A 26,629-nucleotide genomic window follows, 5' to 3' on the forward strand; every position below is an offset into this window, starting at 1 on the left:
TTATTTCCATGCCCCATCATACACCTCTCTGTATCCTCACCCCACCCCCTGTCTCCCTGTGCCCAATTATAATCCCCTTCATCTCATTGCCCCATCATTTAGCCATCTGCATGCTTACCCCATTATAATCCCCTTTATCTCCATGCTCCATCGTTCACCCCTCTGCATCCTTACCCCATCCCCTGTCTCTGTGCCCCATTATAATCCCCTTTATCTCCATGCCACATCATTCACCCCTCTGCATCCTTACCCCATCCCCTTTCTCTGTGCCTCTTTCTTATCCCCTTCATCTCCATGCCCTACCATTTACCTCTCGGCACCCTTACCCCATCCCCTGTCTCTGCGCCCCATTATAATCCCCTTTAACTCTGTGCACCATCATTCAGACCTCTGCATCCTTACTCCATCCTCTGTCTCTGTGCCCCATAATAATCCCATTAATCTCCATGCCCCATCATTCACCCCTCTGCATTCTTACCCCATCCCCTGTCTCTGTGCCCCATTATAATCCCCTTTATCTCCATCCCCCATCATATACCTCTCTACACCCTTACCCCATCCCCTGTCTCTGTGCCCCATTATAATCCCCTTTATCTCCATGCTCCATCATTCACCCCTCTGCATCCTTACCCCATCCCCTGTCTGTGCCCCATTATTATCCCCTTTATCTCCATCCCACATCATAGACCTCTATGCAATTTTACCCCATCCCCTGTCTCTGTACCCCATTATAATCCCCTTTATCTCCGTGCCCCATCATTCAGCCCTCTGCATCCTTACCCCGTCCTCTGTCTCTGTGCCCCATTATAATCCCATGTATCTCCATGCCCCATCATTCACCCCTCCTCATCCTTACCCCATCCCCTGTCTCTGTGCCCATTATAATCCCATGTATCTCCATGCCCCATCATTCACCCCTCCTCATCCTTACCCCATCCCCTGTCTCTGTGCCCATTATAATCCCCTGTATCTCCATGCCCCATCACTCAGCCCTCTGCACCCTTACCCCATCCCCTGTCTCTGTGCCCATTATAATCCCCTGTATCTCCATGCCCCATCACTCAGCCCTCTGCACCCTTACCCCATCCCGTCTCTGCGCCCCACTATAATCCCCTTTATCTCCATGCCCCATCATTCAGTCCTCTGCATCCTTACCCCATCACCTGTCTCTGTGTCCCATTATAATCCCCTGTATCTCCATGCCCCATCACACACCTCTCTGCACCCTTACCCCATCCCCTGTCTCTGTGCCCCAATTACAATCCCCTTTCTCTCTATGCCCCATCATTCAGCCATCCTCATCCTTACTTCATTCCCTGCCTCTGTGCCCATTATAATCCCATTTATCTCCATGCCCCATCATACACCTCTCTGCACCCTTACCCCATCCTCTGTCTCTGTGCCCCATTATAATCCCCTTTATCCCCAAGCCCCATCGTACACCTTTCTGCATCCTTACCCCACCCCGTCTCCCTGTGCCCAATTATAATCCCCTTCATCTCATTGCCCCATCATACAGCCATCTGCATGTTTACCCCATCCCCTGTCTGTGCCCCATTATAATCCCCTTCATTTCCATGCCCCATCATTCAGCCCTCTGCACCCTTACCCCATCCCCTGTCGCTGTGCTCCATTATAATCCCCTTTATCCCCATGCCCCATCTTTCACCCCTCCTCATCCTTACCCCATCCCATGTCTCTGTGCCCCATTATAATCCCCTTCATTTCCATGCCCCATCATTCAGCCCTCTGCATCCTTACCCCATCCCCTGTCGCTGTGCTCCATTATAATCCCCTTTATCCCCATGCCCCATCTTTCACCCCTTCTCATCCTTACCCCATCCCATGTCTCTGTGCCCCATTATAATCCCCTTTATTTCCATGCCCCATCATACACCTCTCTGTATCCTCACCCCACCCCGTCTCCCTGTGCCCAATTATAATCCCCTTCATCTCATTGCCCCATCATTCAGTCACCTGCATGCTTACCCCATCCCCTGTCTCTGTGCCCCATTACAACCCCTTTTATCCCCAAGCCCCATCTCACACTTTTCTGCTTCCTTACCCCACCCCCTGTCTCCCTGTGCCCAATTATAATCCCCTTCATCTCATTGCCCCATCATTTAGCCATCTGCATGCTTACCCCATCCCCTGTCTCTGTGCCCCATTATAATCCCCTTTATCTCCATGCTCCATCGTTCACCCCTCTGCATCCTTACCCCATCCCCTGTCTCTGTGCCCCATTATAATCCCCTTTATCTCCATGCCACATCATTCACCCCTCTGCATCCTTACCCCATCCCCTTTCTCTGTGCCTCTTTCTTATCCCCTTCATCTCCATGCCCCACCATTTACCTCTCGGCACCCTTACCCCATCCCCTGTCTCTGCGCCCCATTATAATCCCCTTTAACTCTGTGCACCATCATTCAGACCTCTGCATCCTTACCCCATCCTCTGTCTCTGTGCCCCATAATAATCCCATTAATCTCCATGCCCCATCATTCACCCCTCTGCATTCTTACCCCATCCCCTGTCTCTGAGCCCCATTATAATCCCCTTTATCTCCATCCCCCATCATATACCTCTCTACACCCTTACCCCATCCCCTGTCTCTGTGCCCCATTATAATCCCCTTTATCTCCATGCTCCATCATTCACCCCTCTGCATCCTTACCCCATCCCCTGTCTGTGCCCCATTATTATCCCCTTTATCTCCATCCCACATCATAGACCTCTATGCAATTTTACCCCATCCCCTGTCTCTGTACCCCATTATAATCCCCTTTATCTCCGTGCCCCATCATTCAGCCCTCTGCATCCTTACCCCGTCCTCTGTCTCTGTGCCCCATTATAATCCCATGTATCTCCATGCCCCATCATTCACCCCTCCTCATCCTTACCCCATCCCCAGTCTCTGTGCCCATTATAATCCCCTGTATCTCCATGCCCCATCACTCAGCCCTCTGCACCCTTACCCCATCCCCTGTCTCTGTGCCCATTATAATCCCCTGTATCTCCATGCCCCATCACTCAGCCCTCTGCACCCTTACCCCATCCCGTCTCTGCGCCCCACTATAATCCCCTTTATCTCCATGCCCCATCATTCAGTCCTCTACACCCTTACCCCATCATCTGTCGCTGTGCTCCATTATAATCCCCTTTATCTCCATGCCCCATTTTATAATCCCATTTGTTGCCAAGGCCCGCCATGCACCCAATTGCCTCCTGCCACATCATACACCTTTCCGTTTCCTGCTCCATCATACACCCGTCTTGTCTCTTGCTCCATCATACACCCTTCTTGTCTCTTGCTCCGTCATACACCCGTCTTGTCTCTTGCTCCATCATACACCCTTCTTGTCTCTTGCTCCGTCATACACCAGTCTTGTCTCTTGCTCCATCATACACCCTTCTTGTCTCTTGCTCCGTCATACACCCTTCTTGTCTCTTGCTCCATCATACACCCGTCTTGTCTCTTGCTCCATCATACACCCTTCTTGTCTCTTGCTCCATCATACACCCGTCTTGTCTCTTGCTCCATCATACACCCTTCTTGTCTCTTGCTCCATCATACACCCTTCTTGTCTCTTGCTCCATCATACACCCGTCTTGTCTCTTGCTCCATCAGACACCCGTCTAGTCTCTTGCTCCATCATACACCCTTCTTGTCTCTTGCTCCATCATACACCCGTCTTGTCTCTTGCTCCATCATACACCCTTCTTGTCTCTTGCTCCATCATACACCCGTCTTGTCTCTTGCTCCATCATACACCCTTCTTGTCTCTTGCTCCATCATACACCCGTCTTGTCTCTTGCTCCATCATACACCCTTCTTGTCTCTTGCTCCATCATACACCCTTCTTTTCTCTTGCTCCATCATACACCCGTCTTGTCTCTTGCTCCATCATACACCCTTCTTGTCTCTTGCTCCATCATACACCCTTCTTTTCTCTTGCTCCATCATACACCCGTCTTGTCTCTTGCTCCATCATACACCCTTCTTGTCTCTTGCTCCATCATACACCCTTCTTGTCTCTTGCTCCATCATACACCCTTCTTGTCTCTTGCTCCATCATACACCCGTCTTGTCTCTTGCTCCATCATACACCCTTCTTGTCTCTTGCTCCATCATACACCCTTCTTGTCTCTTGCTCCATCATACACCCTTCTTGTCTCTTGCTCTGTGCTCCAGCTGCACGCGGTTTGATGTCTGACATCCAAATTCCAATCATGAACCTCACGCCTATCTCTGTGTGCATCGACATACACACCGTCCTCTACATCTCGATCATATCATGCACCTCGTGTCTCTGTTCTCCATTATACACCCTTCTACCCCCATGGCCCCTAATGCACCCCTCTGTCATCTTCACTTATGTGATACATAACGCGGTCCAGGACACACAGGTAGCCACCCTTCTTTAGTCACAAAGAAGCCTCCCACAGCAAGTGTCTTCTGCATTTCAGGCATTTATTGAAGTGAATTTGTTATCCAGGACAGTCAGTAGTTTCAGTTGGACTGCAAAACCCAAAATGCATTTCCTCAGCTCAGAGCAGGATAAGGTTGCAGGCTCCATTCTCGTCCTCAGAGACCAACCATCTGAGAAAGAGTTGTCCTGACAACTCACACTCACAACTTACTTTATCATGTAATGTTCTGTCTCCATATCGCAATATGCACCTTCTCTTTCTCTGACCCAACATCCACCACTCTAATTCTCTATTCTCTAAAGGTTGTGATTCACAGCCAAAACAAATAAAGAATAAATAAACAAAGCAAACATTCTCTGTTACACAATGCGCTGCTTTTTCTCTGCTCAGACATACACTCCTCTCTGTCTCAGGCCAATAATACACTTCTCTGTCTCTCTGCCTCATTATACGTTCCTCTGTCTTTCTTCCCAATCATACACTCCTGCTTCTCTGCCCCATCATACACATGGTTGTCCCTCTGCCCCATTGAACACGTCCATGTCTCCCTGTCCAATCACATGCTCCTCTGCCTCTTTGCCCAATCATACACTCCTCGGTCTTTCTACACAATCATACACTCCTCTGTTACTCTGCCCCATCTTAAGCTTCTTTGTCTCTCTGCCCATCATACGTTCCTTTGTGTTTCTGCCCAGTCCTATGCTCCACTGTCTCTCTGCACAATCATACACTCCTCTGTCACTCGCCCCATCATATGCTCCCCCATCTTTCTGGTCAATCATACACTCCTCTGTCTTCTGCCAATTCCCACACTACTGCTTGTCTGCACCATTGTACAATTCTGTTTCTCTGTTCAATCACATGTTCCTCTGTCTCTCTGCCCAATCGTAAACTCCCCAGTCTTTATGCACAATCATACACCCCTCTGTCTCTCTACCCAATCATAAACTCCACTATCACTTTTCCCCATCATATGTGCCCCTGTCTCTCTACCCCATCATACACTCCTAAATCTGCCCAATCATACACTCCTGCTTCTCTGCCCCATTATACACTTCTCTGTCTCTGCTCAATCACATGCTCCTCTGTCTCTCAGCCCAATCATACGCTCCTCTTTCTCTCTGCCCAATCATAAACTCCTGCTTATCTACGCCATCAAACCCCTCTCTGTCTCTCTGCCCAATCACATGCTCATCTCTGCCAAATCATACTTTCGTCTGTCTCCCTGCCCCATCGTAAGACAGATGTGCCTCTATATACACCCATCATACACCGGGTTCCTCTCTCTCCCGTCATGTTCCCCTGTGCCATTCAGCGCCATGCCTTAGGACTCCATTATACACTTCTCTGTCTCTCTGCCCAATGATGAACTCCTCTGTTTCTCTAGCCAACCATATGCTCCAGTGTCTCTGTGCTAATCAAATGCTCCTCTGCCTCTCTGCCCAATACCACGCTCCTCTGTCTCTCTGCCCAATCATATGCTCATCTGTCTCTCTACCAAATCCCACGCTCCTCTGTCTCTCTGCCCAATCATATGCTCAGCTGTCTCTCTTTCCAATCATATGCTCCTGTGTATCTCTGCCCAATTATATGCTCATCTGTCTCTACCAAATCCCACGCTCCTCTGTCTCTCTGCCCAATCATATGCTCATCTGTCTCTCTACCAAATCCCACGCTCCTCTGTCTCTCTGCCCAATCATATGCTAACCTGTCTCTCTTTCCAATCCTATTCTCCTGTGTCCCTCTCTCCAATCATATGCTCCTGTGTCTCTCTCTCCAATCATATGCTCCTGTGTCTCTCTACCCAATCATATGCTCATCTGTCTCTCTTTCCAATCATATGCTCATCTGTCTCTCTGCCCAATCATATGCTCCTGTCTCTCTGCCGAATCATATGCTCATCTGTCTCTCTACCAAATTTCACGCTCCTCTGTCTCTCTGCCCAATCATATGCTCATCTGTCTCTCTTTCCAATCATATGCTCCTCTGTCTCTCTGCCCAATCATATGCTCCGCTGTCTCTCTGCCCAATCGTATGCTCATCTGTCTCTCTGCCAAATCCCACGCGCCTGTGTCTCTCTTTCCAATCATATGCTCATCTGTCTCTCTGCCCAATCATATGCTCATCTGTCTCTCTACCAAATCCCACGCTCCTCTGTCTCTCTTTCCAATCATATGCTCCCGTGTCTCTCTGCCCAATCATATGCTCATCTGTCTCTCTGCCCAATCATATGCTCATCTGTCTCTCTGCCCAATCCCACGCTCCTCTGTCTCTCTTTCCAATCATATGCTCATCTGTCTCTCTACCAAATCCCACGCTCCTCTGTCTCTCTTTCCAATCATATGCTCCCGTGTCTCTCTGCCCAATCATATGCTCATCTGTCTCTCTGCCCAATCATATGCTCATCTGTCTCTCTACCAAATCCCACGCTCCTCTGTCTCTCTTTCCAATCATATGCTCATCTGTCTCTCTGCCCAATCATATGCTCCTCTGTCTCTCTGCCCAATCATATGCTCATCTGTCTCTCTTTCCAATCATATGCTCATCTGTCTCTCTGCCCAATCATATGCTCATCTGTCTCTCTGCCCAATCATACGCTCCTGTGTCTCTCTGCCCAATCATATGCTCATCTGTCTCTCTACCAAATCCCACGCTCCTCTGTCTCTCTTTCCAATCATATGCTCCCGTGTCTCTCTGCCCAATCATATGCTCATCTGTCTCTCTGCCCAATCATATGCTCATCTGTCTCTCTACCAAATCCCACGCTCCTCTGTCTCTCTTTCCAATCATATGCTCATCTGTCTCTCTGCCCAATCATATGCTCCTGTGTCTCTCTGCCCAATCATATGCTCATCTGTCTCTCTTTCCAATCATATGCTCATCTGTCTCTCTGCCCAATCATATGCTCATCTGTCTCTCTGCCCAATCATATGCTCCTGTGTCTCTCTGCCCAATCATATGCTCATCTGTCTCTCTGCCCAATCATATGCTCCTCTGTCTCTCTGCCCAATCATATGCTCATCTGTCTCTCTGCCCAATCATATGCTCATCTGTCTCTCTGCCCAATCATATGCTCCTGTGTCTCTCTGCCCAATCATATGCTCATCTGTCTCTCTGCCCAATCATATGCTCCTCTGTCTCTCTGCCCAATCATATGCTCATCTGTCTCTCTGCCCAATTATATGCTCATCTGTCTCTCTTTCCAATCATATGCTCCTGTGTCTCTCTGCCCAATCATATGCTCATCTGTCTCTCTGCCCAATCATATGCTCCTCTGTCTCTCTGCCCAATCATATGCTCATCTGTCTCTCTGCCCAATCATATGCTCATCTGTCTCTCTTTCCAATCATATGCTCCTGTGCCCCATCATACAGTTCTTTGCGTTACTGACCCATCATACAACCCCATGTCTCTCTAAACCGCTGTGGTGATGTCTACCCCATCATACACTATGTGCATTTATCTCCCATTAAGCTCCCCTGTGTCTATCTGCGTCAAGTCTCGGAGCCCATCATACAGAGATGAGCCTCTCTGCCCTGCAATACAACCCTCTTCTCTGCCAGTCTGTGCCATCGTGCACTCTGGTGTCTATGTGCTTCATTGTGCACCCTTCTATCTGCCCTGTGGTGCCCACGCACGGCACCCCACTCTGAGTTGCCCTACCCCCTCTTTATGAATCCCCTTGTCACAGATGTATTGTTTTTCTTCCTGATCTTTGACTGCAGCCAGAAATCAAGACATACACCCTTCATGCTACGAGGCTTTCAAGATGGTGGCCGCGGCTGTCGGACTGACTGACGCCAACAAAGTAATCATGGAAAAAGATGGTAAATGAGGAACCCTTCATGAGGCAAACCCAATAATTCCCAGAATGCATGAAGTTATTGACTGGAAACCCAGAGGTGGAAATATGGGGTCCTGATGAGATGGAATATGTGCAGAGCCAAGAAATCCTAGAATGCATGAAGTTATTGACTGGAAGCCCAGAGGTGGACATTTGGTGTCCTGATGAAATGGAATATGTGCAGACCCAATAAATTCCAGAATGCATGAAGTTATTGACTGGAAGCCCAGAGGTGGAAATATGGGGTCCTGATGAAATGGAATATGTGCAGACCCAATAAATCACAGAATGCATGAAGTTATTGACTGGAAGCCCAGAGGTGGAAATGTGGGGTCCTGATGAGATGGAATATGTGCAGACCCAATAATTCCCAGAATGCATGAAGTTATTGACTGGAAACCCAGAGGTGGAAATATGGGGTCCTGATGAGATGGAATATGTGCAGACCCAATAAATCCCAGAATGCATGAAGTTATTGACTGGAAACCCAGAGGTGGAAATATGGGGTCCTGATGAGATGGAATATGTGCAGACCCAATAAATCCCAGAATGCATGAAGTTATTGACTGGAAGCCCAGAGGTGGAAATATGGAGTCCTGATCAGATGGAATATGTGCAGACCCAATACATTCCAGAATGCATGAAGTTATTGACTGGAAGCCCAGAGGTGGAAATTTGGTGTCCTGATCAAATGGAACATGTGTGAATCCAATACAACCCAGAATCCATATGGCTATTGAATGAAAGCCCAGAGGTGGACATTCCGGGTCCCAATGAAAGGCAATATGTGCTGACCATCTAGATTAAATGGATGCTGCACTCCCAGCAAAAGAACACAATCTGTGTCATTATTCAAGTGTCCCACACCATTTTTGAATTGTCACTAACCAGGGACAAGCATTCATATGTGTTCACCTTTCACTCGTTTTAATTAGTCCAAAGGAGATATACATGTCAATATCTGAGAGCTGATGTCCACATGCCCAACTTTTCCAAGTCTTGTACATGATTACAAGTAGGACACACCCTATGTGCGCACCTGTTTCCAATCAGGAGAAACAATATAGACCTCAACAATGGAATTCTCTCATTTCCATAGCTACATATCAATATTTTACCTAAGCATAAAGGCAGCAAGATCAACAGATACGTGCCACAATATTTCCTTTTTGTTGCTGCAAAATTATGAAATCAATGCCACTACATCGTAGATAAATGAGGAAAGGGGGCTAGAGGGGAGGGAAGCGGTTGTTAGAAACATAGGGCGTCATTACATGTTTGGTGGTGGGGGGGGAGAAGTGGCAGTAATTCCATTACCACCACTTTTCCTGCACCACCAAATTATGATCTTTGGAAGATTTACCGCCGGAATACCGCCAAACTCGTAATGAGGTTCTTCATTTTGAAATGGATTGGATTCAACTTCAGACAAATTCGTGTGGATAGAACACATAATTGCAACCCACAGATCAGGATGCACACCAACCACAGTTTTGCAAGGTTCCACCTCACAGCTGTGCCATGCAGGCATTGTCCTGCCTCCTAAAATGTCTGTCACACCATGAGCAAGCCAATCGGCAAATTGAACTCTCACGTCCCCCTTGGGTGATATCTAATGTTGGCATATATGGTTTAGCGTAACCAGTGTATTCCATTTTAATGAACTCCGCGTTTGGAGAGTGGAACCAAAAAACTGCGAAGCACACAATGATGAAGACCTCCAGGTACCTTACAGTAATGGCTGCCTCCAGTTGAACCATTACCCTGACCAGAAGTATAAGCACCTTACCTGAGAGGCCTGCAGAGCCCCGTTTTTACATGCTGACCCACCTTTGTGAATGCACGCAGGACCCCAAGAGGTATTACTTGGACTCACAATATGCTGCTGGCAGAAGGAGTCCTTTTGGGTACACTAGTTTGCTTGGTGTTCTACATAACAGTGCTTAGTTTGTGAGGGTGTTTGCCAGGTCTCAGCCCAGGCACTTATTTCTGAGTCCCAGCACTTATTGTCTCAGACTCGTATTGATTATGAAGTGATGCTAGCCAGAGCATCCATCAACCCCTATCAGCAGTTGCGAGCTGCAGTTCAACCCCCAGTGTGTCCACTCTCCGGGGTGCAGCTGTGGGTGGTGGCAGCAATGGGGGGGGGGACTGCCCGCCCGCAGTGTCATAAACGTGCTAGAAAACATTTGGGCCCTGGCACTTACATTCTTACAAATGAAGCCCTGTGTATACCGGCCTGGCGGCAGCATGCTCACACCAGGTTCTGGGCTCAGGACCACTAGGGGGCTTTCTCTTCTGTATATGCCTATGGTAATGCCATGGAGGTGCCAACACCTACCCTATATTTGCTTTTTGTGTGTGTATGGTTTATACAAACCTTTGCCAAATACAAGATAATATAAAATGCCATACCGACAATAAAAATGACAATTATAAAACAGACAAAACGACAAAATACAAATGTTTACATTGAATTATTGCATATTCCTCTAAATGCATACTTAATACAACATCCTAGATTTAAATGCTTATGCCTGCCAATCTCATGAAACGAAATAGTTAAATGTGTCCAACCTGCATACATTTATATATATTTATTTATGTATTTTAATTCTTATTAAGGCGCCGAATCGCCCGTGGGCCTCAAAGCGCATTGATCTGCATCCATGTATGCAATGTCTGTATCTGTGGTTACATCAAGTTACTTCAAGTTCCCCATAACACCTGCCAACCTACCCTGCAGTATACAGAATGCCTCTGTCGCCTGGTAAATAAGTACTGGCCCACATGCTGTGTACACCAGGGCGTGGTAGCAGCTACACTGCATTCTGGTTACACAGCCCAGGGGGCTTTACCACAAGTTCACCACAATACCTGCTAACCTACCCTGCAGTATACAGAATGCCTCTGTCGCCTGGTAAATAAGTACTGGCCCACATGCTGTGTACACCAGGGCGTGGTAGCACCTACACTGCATTCTGGCTACACAGCCCAGGGGGCTTTACCACAAGTTCACCACAATACCTGCTAACCTACCCTGCAGTTTACAGAATGCCGCTGTCGCCGGGCAAATCAGTACTGGCCCACATGCTGTGTACACCAGGGCGTGGTAGCACCTACACTGCATTCTGGCTACACAGCCCTGGGGGCTTTACCACAAGTTCACCACAATACCTGCTATCCTACCCTGCAGTATACAGAATGCCGCTGTCGCCGGGCAAATCAGTACTGGCCCACATGCTGTGTACACCAGGGCGTGGTAGCACTGTTAGGGAGAATTCTCTGTAAAGGCTAATTTCCCAAACCTAGTGAGTCCCCCAGCAGCTTTGCTGGATTTTTGGGGTTTATTTTTTTCTCCTGCTAAGAGTGAGACTCTTTTCCTCCCACTCTTAGACATGATTTGAGGTGTTCCTTTGACTTTGTATGTGTTTTATGGGGTGTCCGGTCAAATGGTCGAAAATAAATGGTCGAATTACCATTTGATCGAATCAAAATGGTCGGAAAAAAAAAAAGGTAGAATTTTTTTTATTTATTTATTTATATATTTTGTTTAAGTTTTGGTTGCTTAAAAAATATTTTTAATAAAGAAAAAGGGGGGTTGGTGGGGGAACCCCCCATAAAATAAAATAAAAAAAATTAAAAAATTGACCTTTTTTTTCGACCATTTTACTTCGATCAAATGGTCATTCGACCATTTGGTTTTCGACTAAATGACTGGTAACCCCCATGGGCTATGGGGTCCTTTACCCCATAGGGCTTCATGTGTTTTTGGTATATGGGTTACACAGCACCCTCCGTGCCGTAACCCAGGGGTGTCGTAGCGACCCCCAAACATAGACTCCATACCCTGGACTGACTACTGTCTCCCAGGGCATGTAAAGTCACCATTGGCTTTACTAGTCTCAAATTGTGAACAGAACCAGTACAAACCATCCTATTGTGGACGTACTGGTCGGGGCATTTCGATTGCCCCGGGGTCTGTTATTCGAGGGGGCACTGTCCAGTTCCCCCGACCGAGTTTTGGCTGGTGGCAGTGGATACTACTTTTTATATTCGACCGCGAATATATTCCTATGGGATTTTCCCATTGTTCGAGGCTACCACTTTTTAAAATGGCCTCGAACATACCGCTGGTTTATTAAATGAATATAAATTCACCGGTTGGTATTTTTTGCCGAAACTTGGTTCCAAAATGGCGTTTGTGTTTGCTTCTGTGACTCCAACCCAAGTCGAGCCCTTTGTTCCACTTTTTGGCTCCAAAAGTGGTGCCACTCTGTCTGGGTACCACATGGGGTGTGGGAGGGGGTTTAGGCACCCTGGACTGAGTTGCCTCGGCAACTCAAGTCGCACTCTTGTGTGATTGGCCCAAGTGGTGGGCCGCCCGGCTCACCACTTAGCATGTTTGAGTGACAGCTAGGCTGAATGAATGGGGGTTTTCTGCATAAAAGCAGGGTTTTGGGGACTGGAACTTCAGATGTCACCACAGGACCTAAAGAATCTGAGGAGGGAGAAGCCGAGCCGACCTGCAACGACGACACCACCGGTGGAGCCCTGCTGAACCATCTCACCACTTTTCCTGACGACAGAGGAGATCTCCAGTCCAGAGAGTCTTCTTCCTTTGACTGGTGGGGATAACCAGTTTGCCCGTCTTTTCGCCTTCCTGGACCATCTCGTGGCCACCTTGCTCATGCCAAGCACCCCGGCAACCGGAATACCACGGTTTGCCACTACCGCGAAGAAAAGAGTGGTACCTTGTAACCGGGAAACTCCGCGGCTGGTTTCTTCCCTGGCAGCACAACGACCTTCAGCTTTCCTCCACGTCGAGACCGCCTCTTCCTCTCGACGAAGCACCAACTTGCAACCGCTGCCAGGAACAACTGCCCCCGCTGGAGCGTTCTTCCGACTTTCAGGTACTGTGTCCCGCCTGGCTTCCCTTGCAACAGATCGTTCGGGGTGACAGTAAATCCTCGACTTTCTAACCTGGGTTAGCCTGGGACCTGTTAACTAACTTTTCCTGACTTGATCTCAATCTTTTGTGAACTTTCTACAAAGACTCTTTGGGCATAACCCCACTGTGTGATCCTGGACACATTTCGCTTGCACTCTCTAAGAGTGGGCCTGGCATTTGAACTTCCTTGGTCTCCAGTAGACTTTGCCTAACCTGCCTCACTGTGGTTCTTTGAAACATATTGAATTTTATGTGCTTTCATAACTCTGCCTTTTTCCCTCCCTTTTTAATAACTTATTAGAGTGCCATCTTATGTTAAGCGCTCACCTCTGTCTGAAAATAAGTGGTGTTTCTCATTAAGACTTGTCTAATAAGTAATTAGGGTTGTATATATATAATAGTGACTGTGTGTTGAATTTACTTACCTCTTTGTGCTAGTGTAATTTACAAGTGTGTCTTTAAATAAATAATTATATACTTTTACACCAAAGCTCTGGGCAGTGTTTGCTTCTGCTACTGTATCTCTGTACCTATTGCGCATACTCTATATACTGCCTAACACATCTTGAGAGAAGTCTGACTGCTCAGCCACAGCTACCAGGTAAACCTGTGTGGTACAGACTGCTACCAATTGGGTTTACTGCCAACCACCTGTAGTCCTAAATCGTTTGCAGTGGTCCCTAAGGGAACTGCACAGGTTTCTGCCTAACACTGGTGCACAGCGGTGGGATTTGTATCGAGTATACATTTTAGTGTGCTTATAGATACCTTAGTGCAACTAGCCACAAAGCTTAGCACTAAAGAAGTATTTTCTAAAACATGTCAACTATGGAAAGCTATAGTCAAGAGTCCCTTGCTACAAAAACTGCTGATTGTTTAAGAGTTCTCTGTAAGCATAAGAACCTCCTGACTAAGGGCAAGAAAATGGAGCTAATAGAAAGGTTGTTAGCAAACCAAAGTCTGGATGGTGGTTCAGAGGACCCTACCACTCCAGCATGTGTAGATAACAGCAATGATATTGATATGAATGTGTATTGCTAACTTTGAGCCAGAAGCAGAAGAGGAGGTGGAAGATGTTAGAGTTGTCTCCCCTGGGCCTCTACCTGCCCTGCCAGCTGTACCTACTGGACCTTTACCAGGTCCCACACTTAATCCTCAATATATGGAACTAGAAAAAATGAAAAATGAAGCTTGAATTAGAATTCAAAAGAATTAGTGCTCAAACAGAACAACGGCACCAAGAACTAAGGCTCAGAGAAATGGAGCTCAACCATGAGCTAGAAATGAAAAAATTGTCTGTGGAAGGTGCTTCTCTCTCCGAATCCTCTAGGAGTTCCAGTCCCAAAAGACCCCGGATGCCTAAGGAGTTGGTGGGTATGTATGAGCCTAAGTTGGATGTGTTGGATTGGTTGAGTTTGTTTGAATATAATCATGGGCTCCAGAACATTACAGGAAATGAGTTACTTTCCTGGTTGTTCTCTAGGCTCCCCCCTGTTGCAACTGATGTGGTAATGGAGTTCGGGGAGGAGGATAAGAAGGATTATGAATGTGTGAAACTAGCTTTGATAGCTAGATTTGGGAAGACCCCTTCCCAGTACCTTAAGAGGTTTAGGACCATCAAAAAGCATGATGGTACCCCTTGGGCTACTTGGGTGAGTGAAAGTTTGAAGAACTTAGAAGGATGGATTAAGGGTTACAAGGTGAACACTTATGAGGGAATGAAGAATCTTGTGATGTTGGAGTCAATTTATGATGCCTGCTCTCCTGAGCTCAGACAGCACTTGGCTGATTCAAAGGAATTAGATTCCAGGAAACTAGCTTAGGCTGCTGACTTGTGGGTTGCCAACAGGGCTACTCACAAGGACTCTGGGGTAACTCAGAAAAAGGATGAGGGGTAACAGCCAAAAAAGGACGCCAAAGAGAATTCTAATAATTCCAATCCCAAAGAGGGCCCCAAACAGAACAATAAGGGTAAACCACAAGGGAAACCAAATCAGAGTAGTGTACCCTCTGGTGGTAAACCAGAAGGAGGTCAGAGCACGCCACCATTCCAGAAAGCATTTGGTAAATGCTAGGTTTGTGGTTCCCCTGACCATGTGAAAGGAGATCCCAGATGTAAGGGTAAACCTTCAGGGGTCCAGCTTGTCTCCTTAGCCTTCGCTCCAGAGAGGAAGTACAAATGGCAAGTGGAAACTTTCTACTGCTGGCTGATGAACCCATTGGAGTCTCAGCCAGTGTTTATTTAGTGTCTCTGGGTCTGTGGTAACAACAGAATTAAGATGTCTATAACTCTATCCCAGATAATACTAAAGAATATTATAAGGACAGTGTCCAGGTGAATGGTCAGGAGACTCCTGCCATTAGGGACACTGGAGCCAGCATAACTGTGGTGGATAAATCGTTTTTTCAAGCTGAGGATGTTGCTAAGGCACCCAAACACCTCACCAAGTTAGCTGGAGGGCCTGTGCAGATGCTTCCCCAATTACAAGTTCTCATCCAGTGTAATGACATGACTGTGAAGATACCTGTCAGCATACAAAGTGAGGTACCAGGAAGGGTTCTGTTGGGTAATGACCTGAAAACTCTTGGAGTAGTGTCACATACCCCCAGACCTCCTAGTAAAAGGTTACAGGAGCTCACCAGACCTGCAAGGGAGAGAACCATGAGAGGTACTCCCAAGGAGATGATGAAGAAAGATATCACTCCTACTCCACTGGAGTTACAACTTGCTATCACTGAACAAAAAGAAGCAAAGGAGAAACCCAAGACTTCCAAGAGACAGCCAACAGCAATCACTCCAGTGCTTCCAACAAGGACTTCCCCTAGGTTGTCCAAAGTTACACCTGTAACTCCACCTCCAGCTGAGGCTGAGAGGGAGGTACAACCCTGTATGGTGGAGCTAGACTCTGAAGAAGAGCTAGTGGAAGGCCAAGAACTTATTGGAGATCTGGATCCTGTTGACCATCCTGAGCTGCAGTCTTTACTGGCAGAAGATGGACTCAACAGGGAAGACTTCCGTAAGGGACAGAGAGAATGTCCAACTCTGGAAGGTCTTCGCCAACAGGCAGCTTCTCAGGCTGATGGGCAAGAGCCTGGGAAGTATAGGTTGCACTGGGAAGATGGCCTCTTCTACAGTGAACCAACTGAGTCTGCACCTGGAGACTTCAAGCGGCTTGTAGTACCTCAAGAAAACAGACAACAGTTCTTGCAACTGGCCCATGAGATTCCTTTGGCTGGTCACTTGAGTTTCAAGAAGACCAAGGAAAGGCTCTCACTCTACTTTTATTGGCCAAAGATGGGGGCTGAGGTAGATAAGTTTTTCAAGAGCTGCCATACCTGCCAGACTTCTGGTAAGGTTGGGTCCAAGAATGTGGTACCTTTAGTGCCTCTCCCAGTTGTGGGAGTCCCATTTGAGAGGATAGGGATTGACATTGTTGGTCCCCTTGATCCCCCAACCTCCTCAGGCAACAGGTTTATCCTTGTTGTAGTAGACCATGCTACTAGGTACCCTCAGGCAATTCCTATGAGGACTGTTACAGCTCAGGCTGTGGCTAAGGCCCTCCTTGGTATTTTTACCAGGGTTGGGTTTCCTAAGGAAGTAATCTCTGACAGGGGGTCACATTTTATGTCACACTACATGAAAGCCATGTGGAAAACCTGTGGAGTTACTTACAAGTTCTCTACCGCCTACCACCCTCAGACAAATGAGTTAGTAGAAAGGTTCAACCGAACCATGAAGAGCATGATAGGTGCTTTAGAAGATCCCCTTCAAAGAAAGTGGGACCTTCTATTGCCATGCCTTCTCTTTGCTTATAGAGAAGTCCCTCAGGAGGGAGTAGGTCATTCTCCCTTTGAACTTCTTTATGGCCATCCAGTCAGAGGTCCATTGGCCCTGATTAAGGAGGGGTTGGAGAGTGCTCCTTCCCCCAAGCCAGTCAGAGTGACTGACTATGTGATAGGTCTCCGGAGGAGAATGTCACAAATGATGGCAGAAGCAAGTGATAACCTGAAAGCTGGACAAGCTTTGGTCAAACATTGGCATGACCAAAAGGCTAACATAGTTGAGTTCACTCAAGACCAGCTAGTTCTAGTTATGATCCCAACAAGGCAGAGGGCCTTGCAAGATAAATGGATGGGACCCTTCAAGGTTGTGGGTAAACTTGAGAGGTGAACTATCTAGTAGACTTGGGCAATCCCAAGGAGGCTCCCAGAGTCTTCCACACCAACCGACTAAAGGCGTATGTCTCCAGGCCTGAAGTAGGAGCCTTGCTTCTATCTTCAACAGAAGAGGAAGAAGAGAGTGAAGCTCTCGCTGATCTCCTCAGAGGCTTACCCTTGGACGAAAAGATTGAAGGAGTAAATCTCTCTTCAAATCTGACACCTGAGCAACAAGAAGAGTGCAAAGCTATGTTAAATCAGTTTGCCTCTCTGTTCTCACTTTCACCAGGCTTGGCCCCTTGGGGACAGCATGATATACTCACTGGTGACTGTCTGCCAGTCAAAAGCAGAGGATATAGAATGTCAGAAAATTTAAGGACCCACATCAAAGGGGAGGTCAAGAAGATGCTTGATCTCGGGGTAATAGAGCCCTCTACTAGCCCATGGTCTAGCCCAGTTGTGTTGGTACCAAAGGCAGGATCCAAAATATTGAGATTCTGTGTGGACTATAGAGCTCTTAATTCAGTCACCAAGACTGATGCCCACCCTTTGCCAAGGACAGATGAGTTGGTGGATAGACTTGGTTCACCCAAGTTCCTCAGCACATTTGACCTTACGTCAGGCTATTGGCAAATAGCCTTGACAGACCATGCCAAGGAGAAGACTGCATTTTCTACCCCAGTTGGCTTATACCGATTTAAGGTTATGCCTTTTGGATTGAAAAATGCACCTGCAACATTCCAAAGGATGGTAAATCAGGTTCTGGCTGGGATGGAGGATTTCTGCATGGCATACTTGGGTGACATTGCAGTATTCAGCCAATCCTGGGAAGAGCATGTTAACCACCTAGGACATGTTTTGCAGGCTCTTGGACAGGCCAATCTGACCATAAAGGCAAGTAAATGCCAAATTGGTCAGAGTAAGGTGGTCTACCTTGGGCATGAGGTAGGAGGTGGAGAAATAAGGCCTTTGCTCAGTAAGATTGAAGCTGTGCAAAATTGGACAACACCTACTACTCAAACCCAGGTGAGAGCCTTCCCAGGCCTCACTGGGTATTACAGGAATTTCATAGAGAACTATGGGACAATAGCTTCTCCACTGAATGTAATCTCCTCTCCAAAATTCCCTAAGAAGGTCCAATGGAAGGAGGAATGCAATCAGGCCTTTGAAAACCTGAAGAAAGCTCTTTGCCAAGCACCAGTATTGAGAGCTCCTGACTACCACTAAACTTTCATTGTGCAGACAGATGCTTCTAATGTAGGTATAGGTCAGTCCTTAGCCAACTGGATGAGAAAGGTAGGGAGCACCCCATTTGCTTCATCAGCAGAAAGCTGAAGGATCCTGAGACAAGGTGGGCAACTATCGAAAGAAAATCTTTTGCTATTGTATGGGCACTGAAGAAGTTTAGGCCATACTTGTATGGTTCTACTTTTGTCATTCAGACTGACCACCAACCCTTGAGATGGTTGATGCAAACGAAAGTGGAAAATCCAAAACTATTGAGATGGTCAATCTGCCTGCAAGGGTTTGATTTCACCATTGAGCACAGGTCAGGGTGTCACCATCAAAATACTGATGGTCTCTCTAGGATGTATGTCATCGACTAGAGGTATGAGATTCATCCAGGAGTGGATTAAATCCTCCTGTCCCTTAGTCTGGGGGGGGTGGGCGAGTGTTAGGGAGAATTCTCTGTAAAGGCTAATTTCCCAAACCTAGTGAGTCCCCCAGCAGCTTTGCTGGATTTTTGGGGTTTTATTTTTTCTCCTGCTAAGAGTGGGGGTTTAGGCACCCTGGACTGAGTTGCCTCGGCAACTCAAGTCACACTCTTGTGTGATTGGCCCAAGTGGTGAGCCGCCCGGCTCACCACTTAGCATGTTTGAGTGACAGCTAGGCTGAATGAATGGGGGTTTTCTGCATAAAAGCAGGGCTTTGGGGACTGGAACTTCAGAAGTCGCCACAGGACCTAAAGAATCCGAGGAGGGAGAAGCCGAGCCGACCTGCAATGACGACACCACCGGTGGAGCCCTGCTGAACCGTCTCACCACTTTTCCTGACGACAGAGGAGATCTCCAGCCCGGAGAGTCTTCTTCCTTTGACTGGTGGGGATAACCAATTTGCCCGTCTTTTCGCTTTCCTGGACCATCTCGTGGCCGCCTCGGGAACCGCAATACCATGGTTTACCACTACCACAAAGAAAAGGGTGGTACCTTGTAACCGGGAAACTCTGCGGCTGGTTTCTTCCCTGGCAGCGCAACAGACCTTCAGTTTTCCTCCACGTCGAGACCTCCTCTTCCTCTGGACAAAACACCAACTTGCAACCGCTGCCAGGAACAACTGCCCCAGCTGGAGCGTTCTTCCGACTTTCAGGCACTGTGTCCCGCCTGCCTTCCCTTGCGACAGATCATTCGGGGTGACAGTAAATCCTCGACTTTCTAACCTGGGTTAGCCTGGGACCTGTTAACTAACTTTTCGTGACTTGATCTCAATCTTTGTGAACTTTCTACAAAGACTCTTTGGGCATAACCCCACTGTGTGATACTGGACACATTTCGCTTGCTGTCTCTAAGAGTGGGCCTGGCATTTGAACTTCCTTGCTCTCCAGTAGACTTTGCCTAACCTGCCTCACTGTGGTTCTTTGAAACGTATTAAAATTTGTGTGCTTTCATAACTCTGCCTTTTTCCCTCCCTTTTTAATAACTTATTAGAGTGCCATCTTATGTTAAGCGCTCCCCTCTGTCTGAAACTAAGTGGTGTTTCTCATTAAGACTTGTCTAATAAGTAATTAGGGTTGTATATATATAATAGTGACTGTGTGTTGAATTTACTTACCTTTTTGTGCTAGTATAATTTACAAGTGTGTCTTTAAATAAATAATTATACACTTTTACACCAAAGCTCTGGTCAGTGTTTGCTTGTGCTACTGTATCTCTGCACCTATTGTGTATACTCTATATACTGCCTAACTCATCTTGAGAGACGTCTGACTGCTCAGCCACAGCTACCAGGTAAATCTGGGTGGTACAGACTGCTACCAATTGGGTTTACTGCCAACCACCTGTAATCCTACATCTTTTGCCGTGGTCCCTAAGGGGACTGCACAGGTTTCTGCCTAACAAGCACCTACACTGCATTCTGGCTACACAGCGCCAGGGGGCTTTACCATACATTGTGGTGCCGACTCTGCCCACAATTCTGCACACAGGACCTCTTTAACTGCCCAACACATTGCACACCAGTCTCCTTGTTGCCCCCGCCATCAGTGGACGCGTACTCATTTCGTAAATATTTGTTGGGCTAAAGAGGAGAGGGCGCTCAAGGCAGAGTATTGTGTAACCCTTTTTCTCCATCTTTTATCTTTCAGTGGAATGTATTCCCGAGAACATGTAGGTGAGTTCATGTTTGACAACTGGTGGATTATTTGCATACACTAAGCAGAAAATCGATGATGTGTAAAGTTCGGAAAACTCCAAAATGCTTACTACTCATATATGCTGGACTGGCATTGATCGGCAGAGCTGCCATTTACACTCCTAAAAGGCACTGATAGGCAAGACTGGCACGGATAAACAGAACTGGAATTAATAGACAGAACTGACGTCGTCACGGGAGGATTGCTCAGGGGCAATGTGCTCTCCTTGGAAGCAAGACGACACGGACCAACACAGGTTTGATCCCCGGGTCCGCGCTTAGAAACCTCTGGGTATTAAGCGCGTTATAAATAACATATCATATCATATCATGCAGGACTGGCATTCATAGGCAAAACTGACATTGGTATGCTGATGGACAGAACTGCCATATGCACTCTTAAATGCCATTGATAGGCAGAACTGGAATTGCTAGAACTGGCATTAATATACAGTACTGGCATGGATATGCAAAAGTGGCATTGGTATCCTGAACTGGCATTGGTGGGCAGAACTGCCATATACACTGTTAAATGCCATTTGTAGGCATGACTGGAATTGCTAGAACTTGCATTAATATATAAAACTGGCATTGGTATGCAGACCTGGTATTGAGAGGGGAAACATGGCATTCATATGTGAAACTTGGACTTGATATGTGAAATTGCCAGTGATACACAGAAGGCAAATCCATCTGTAGAAATGGCATACGTAGCGAGAATCAGTGTGGTCCAACTAGCAACATCGCTACCATAGCAACCTTTGAAATGTCTGCATTCTTGCCCTATCCGCATGGGGGCGACCTTTGGGTCACCGCACCTTTCATAGGAAATGCTACAGTCATGGCCCCCATATTGGAATGATGAACCTACACACACTAGATCCCTGACAGAGAGTTGCAGATTAGAACCTGTGGTTGTCCCTAACCTATGGATGGAAGAACCTTTGTATGCTTCCAGAAAGCCTGTTCATTCACTTACCCATCATCTTGGAGAACAGTCAAACTATGTGCCATCCCTGTGAAGGGCCTGTTCTCCCGGGCACCAACTGCGGGACCCTTCTTCCAGGCCTCCAAATGCTCCGAAGGGTCGGTAGGCAGGACTGGCCAAGCTATCAGAAGACGGTATGGGTAGGCAGAACTGGTATGAGTAGGTATAACTGGTATGAATAGTCATGACCAAGAGGCGGCATTGGCATGGGCAAAGGTACTTGACATGGATAAGTAGATCTGGTACGATGAAGCATTATCATTGTTTTATAAGTAAGGATGCAGCACAACAGCCCAACACCAGCACATGCATGGCGCACTGAGAAACCCAGCTGCGATAAACTTCATGAAAAGGGCCTAGAGAGGAACACATTAACTCACTGCTTCAAATCACAGCTCCGACAATCATCTCAATCCTGCCCTACATCACTGACTGCGGTTGCAGTGGTCACACCTTCAACGTCAACCCTAGCCTATATCACACACTGCTATGGCACTGCTCAAACCCATAGGTCAGCCCATGCACTTCAACCCTAGCCTATATCACACACTGCTATGGCACTGCTCAAACCCATAGGTCAGCCCATGCGCCTCAACCCTAGCCTATATCACACACTGCTATGGCACTGCTCATACCCATAGGTCAGCCCATGCACCTCAACCCTAGCCTATATCACCCACTGCTATGGCACTGCTCATACCCATAGGTCAGCCCATGCACCTCAACCCTAGCCTATATCACTCACTGCTATTTCACGGCTCATACCCATAGGACAGCCCATGCACCACAACCCTAGCCTATATCACCAACTGCTATTGCACTGCTCATACCCATAGGTCAGCCCATGCACCACAACCCTAGCCTATATCACCCACTGCTATTGCACTGCTCAGACCCATAGGTCAGTCCATGCACCTCAACCCTAGCCTATATCACTCACTGCTATTTCACGGCTCATACCCATAGGTCAGCCCATGCACCTCAGCCCTAGCCTATATCACCCACTGCTATTGCACCGCTTATACCCATAGGTCAGCCCATGCACCTCATCCCTAACCTATATCACCCACTGCTATTGCACCGCTTATACCCATAGGTCAGCCCATGCACCTGAACCCTAACCTATATAACCCACTGCTATTTCACGGCTCATACCCATAGGTCAGCCCATGCACCTCAACCCTAGCCTATATCACCCACTGCTACTGCACTGCTCAGACCCATAGGTCAGTCAATGCACCTCAATAATAGCCTAAATCACCCTCTGCTAGTGCACTGCTCAAACCCATAGGTCAGCCCATGCACCTCAACCCTAGCCTATATCACCCACTGCTATTGCACTGCTCAGACCCAGAGGTCAGCCCATGCACCTCAACCCTAGCCTATATCACCCACCTCTATTGCACTGCTCAGACCCATAGGTCAGTCAATGCACCTCAATACTAGCCTATATCACTCACTGCTATTGCACCGCTCAGAGCCATAGGTCAGCCCATGCACCTCAACCCTAGCCTATATCACCCACTGCTATTGCACCGCTCAGACCCATAGGTCAGTCAATGCACCTCAACCCTAGCCTATATCACCCACTGCTATTGCACTGCTCAGACCCATAGGTCAGTCAATGCACCTCAATGCACCTCAATACTAGCCTATATCACCCTCTGCTATTGCACTGCTTATCCCCATAGATCTGTCAATGCAACTCAATCCCGACCTGCATCAACCACTGCTATCCCATTACTTGGATCCACACTGCTCATGATATGATATGATATGTCATTTAAAACACGCCTGTACACAAGTGTTTCTAAGCGTGACAAGACAAGGGAGGGACAACAGAGGGAGGACAAAACAAACGATCCTACTAGGTCTTGTTTGTTCGGACCGTGCAAGTGCGACATGCTTTACAATCCTGACCTGCCACATCCACGCTATTGCAGTGCCAGTACCCACAGCCCAGCTCATGCACCTGTCCTGCATCACCTGCTGCTATCCCAGTACTGGGCACCACACGACTCAGTACACGCTTTACAATCGTGGCCTGATTTACCTCTGCTATTCCAGGGCTAGCAATCATAGCTCAGGCCATGCACCACAATCCTGACCTGCATCACACCTGCTATCCCAGTAATGGGAGCCAGTTCCATGTGATTTAGACAAATCATATAACAGAGAATGAATTAATAACGAACCTATACCAAAAAACATATCAACCAAGCCCCTCCCCGCCCATTTTAACACCACCCCATACATATTTTTACCAACAATTCGTTATTTTTCGTTGTTTTCGATTCGTTATGAAGTCCTTCGTTATTTTGCATGAGTTTAAGAGCCACACTGCTCGTGAAATGCTTTACAATCCCTGCCTGTCCAGTGCCAGCACCCCTTGCTCAGCTCATGCACCTTAATCGTATCCGGCATTACCTGCTGCTACCCCAGAACTGGGCACCAGGCGGCTCAGTACATGCTCCAGGGACCAAGTCAATTGAATGTGGTATCACCATAAATTAGCATATCAAGGTGCTCTCTGAAAAAAGTGAGGGCACTCCTGAAAAAATGTGGGGGACGCCTTCCAGCCGCTTGTGCCCTAGACTTGAGCCCTGTGCTTCACAATCCTGTCCTGCCACCCTCCTCCTATTCCAGGACTAGCACTCATAGCTCATCATGTGCACCTCAGTCCTGGCCTGCATCACCCTCTGCTCAGGACTCACTTCACAATCCTGTCCTGCAGCCCTCCTCATATTCCAGGACTAGCACTCATAGCTCATCATTTGCACCTTAGACCTGGCCTGCGTCACCCTCCTCCTATTCCAGGACTAGCACTCATAGCTCAGCCTTTGCACCTCAGTCCTGGCCTGCATCACCCTGTGCTACCGAAGTACTGAGAACCACACTGCTCAGGACTCACTTCACAATCCTGGCCTGCCACCCTCCTCCTATTCCAGGACTAGCACTCATACCTCATCATGTGCACCTCAGTCCTGGCCGGCATCACCCTCTGCTTTGGACTCACTTCACAATCCTGTCCTGCAGCCCTCCTCCTATTCCAGGACTAGCACTCATACCACATCATGTGCACCTCAGTCCTGGCTTGCATCATCCTCTGCTACCGAAGTACTGAGAACCACACTGCTCAGGACTCACTTCACAATCCTGGCCTGCCACCCTCCTCCTGTCCCAGGGCAAGCACTCATAGCTCAGCCTTTGCACCTCATTCCTGGCCTGCGTCACCCTCTGCTCAGGACGCGTTTCACAATCCTGTCCTGCAACCCTCCTCCTGTTCCAGGGCAAGCACTCATAGCTCAGCCTTTGCACCTCATTCCTGGCCGGCAACACCCGATGCTCTGGTCATGCTTCATTGTCCTGGCCTGCCGCCCTCCTCCTATTCCAGGACTAGCACCCATAGCTCAGTCTTTGCACCTCAGTCCTGTCCTACCACCCTCCTCCTATTCCCGGGCTAGCATCCAAAGCTCAGCCTTTGCACCTCAATGCTGGCCTGCCATCCTCCTCCTATTCCAGGGCCAGCATCCATAGCTCAGCCTTTGCACCTCAATCCTGGCCTGTACCACTCTATGCTACCCAAGGCCTGGGAACCGCATTGATCAGGAAACGCTTCTGGTCTGAATGGCCCTGCTATTCCAGTGCTAGCGCCCTGTGCTCTGTCCTCGGCCGCAGCCACCCACCCACCAGTTCAGCCTACACCTTGCAGCTCTGCCCTGCAGACCCCCTGCTAGTATTCCCACCCAAAGTGAAGCCACTGCATTTGAAACGATCTCTTGATAAACTACGCGCCTATCTCCTCCTCAGGATCCAGACCATCCCACAGCTCAGTGCCAAGCCTTAGGGAAGAGAAGATGACCTTTGACCTAGCCGTGCCCCGGAGATGTGCGGGCCGAGGAGCCCAAGTGGTCTGCGCGTCTCCATTAACAGCCTTTTCTTTCTCTTGCAGGAGACACTGGGGAGCAAAGCGCCCCTGCACTGACCGGCTTCCATTTCTGCCCCTCTCAGACTCTGACACCTTTACCCTGTTTTATGTGGGCTGCCAGACAGCAGAGCCCCTCGGTGGCTTGAAGAGATGACCCTCCTGCTCTGTACTCACAATAAATGCACTAAAAACAAACCTGCCTACTTGTCTACTTGAACGAGTGGGCGCTGTGAAGCAGCGCCAGTGGGAGCTATGGAAATGTCAATACATAATGCAAATAAACAGACATTGACAACACTGCAGGGAAAGGGTTAACTAACACAGTGATCTTCAAACTATGGGGCTGGCATCTATAGGGGAGGCCTAAGAATGCGACCGGGAGGCGCCAGGCTCTTCAAAAAGTCAGTATAGTGACTGTTCTTTATAGAAAATATAAGCAAATATGGCATCTTGGGGGGCCTGGCAACAATAGTTGTATTCAAAGGGGGGACTTAGCAACAATATTTCAGTCAAGGGGGGCTCCGAATAAGTACGCTTGAATACTGCTGTGCTAGCAGTGGCGTGTCCAGGGAGTGGCCTGGGGTGGCGCTTGCTACCCCTGAAATCTGATTGGCCAGCCCACCTGCCACCTTACTATACTAAACTAGGATCATTATTTATTTTAGCATCTGTAGAAGCTCGCTTAACCAATGGCCGTCTAGGCGCTATTTGCAGAGGGGAGAGAGGGACTAAAGGGGGAGAGTTACTGAGGGGCAAAGATAGAACAGTTTTTACTTGCTTTCTGAAGGCGTTGTAGGATGGTTCTGCTCATAGTGCGATGTGGCGGCAGTGAAGGGGAAACTGGACCCACCAGCTTTGGAACGCTTGAACCTGAGAACTGTGAGACAGTGACTGCAGATTGATCGGGTTGGTCTGGTGGT

General features: G+C 47.9%; 1 protein-coding gene across 1 annotated transcript in view; it reads left to right on the forward strand.

The window, feature by feature from the left end:
• The window catches only part of LOC138473585 (lipocalin-15-like), a 248,165-nt gene extending 222,261 nt beyond the window's left edge, over positions 1 to 25,904 (forward strand). Inside the window, exons 6-8 of the mRNA XM_069612156.1 lie at positions 8,158 to 8,259; positions 20,747 to 20,772; positions 25,734 to 25,904. Of these exons, the coding sequence (XP_069468257.1) occupies positions 8,158 to 8,259; positions 20,747 to 20,772 (128 nt within the window). The 3' untranslated portion in view covers positions 25,734 to 25,904. The remainder of the gene's footprint in view (positions 1 to 8,157; positions 8,260 to 20,746; positions 20,773 to 25,733) is intronic.
• Positions 25,905 to 26,629: the final 725 nt, after the last annotated feature.

This window comes from Ambystoma mexicanum, chromosome 8 (assembly GCF_040938575.1).
Source record: "Ambystoma mexicanum isolate Mex_15411 chromosome 8, UKY_AmexF1_1, whole genome shotgun sequence".
Classification (NCBI taxonomy): domain Eukaryota; kingdom Metazoa; phylum Chordata; class Amphibia; order Caudata; family Ambystomatidae; genus Ambystoma; species Ambystoma mexicanum.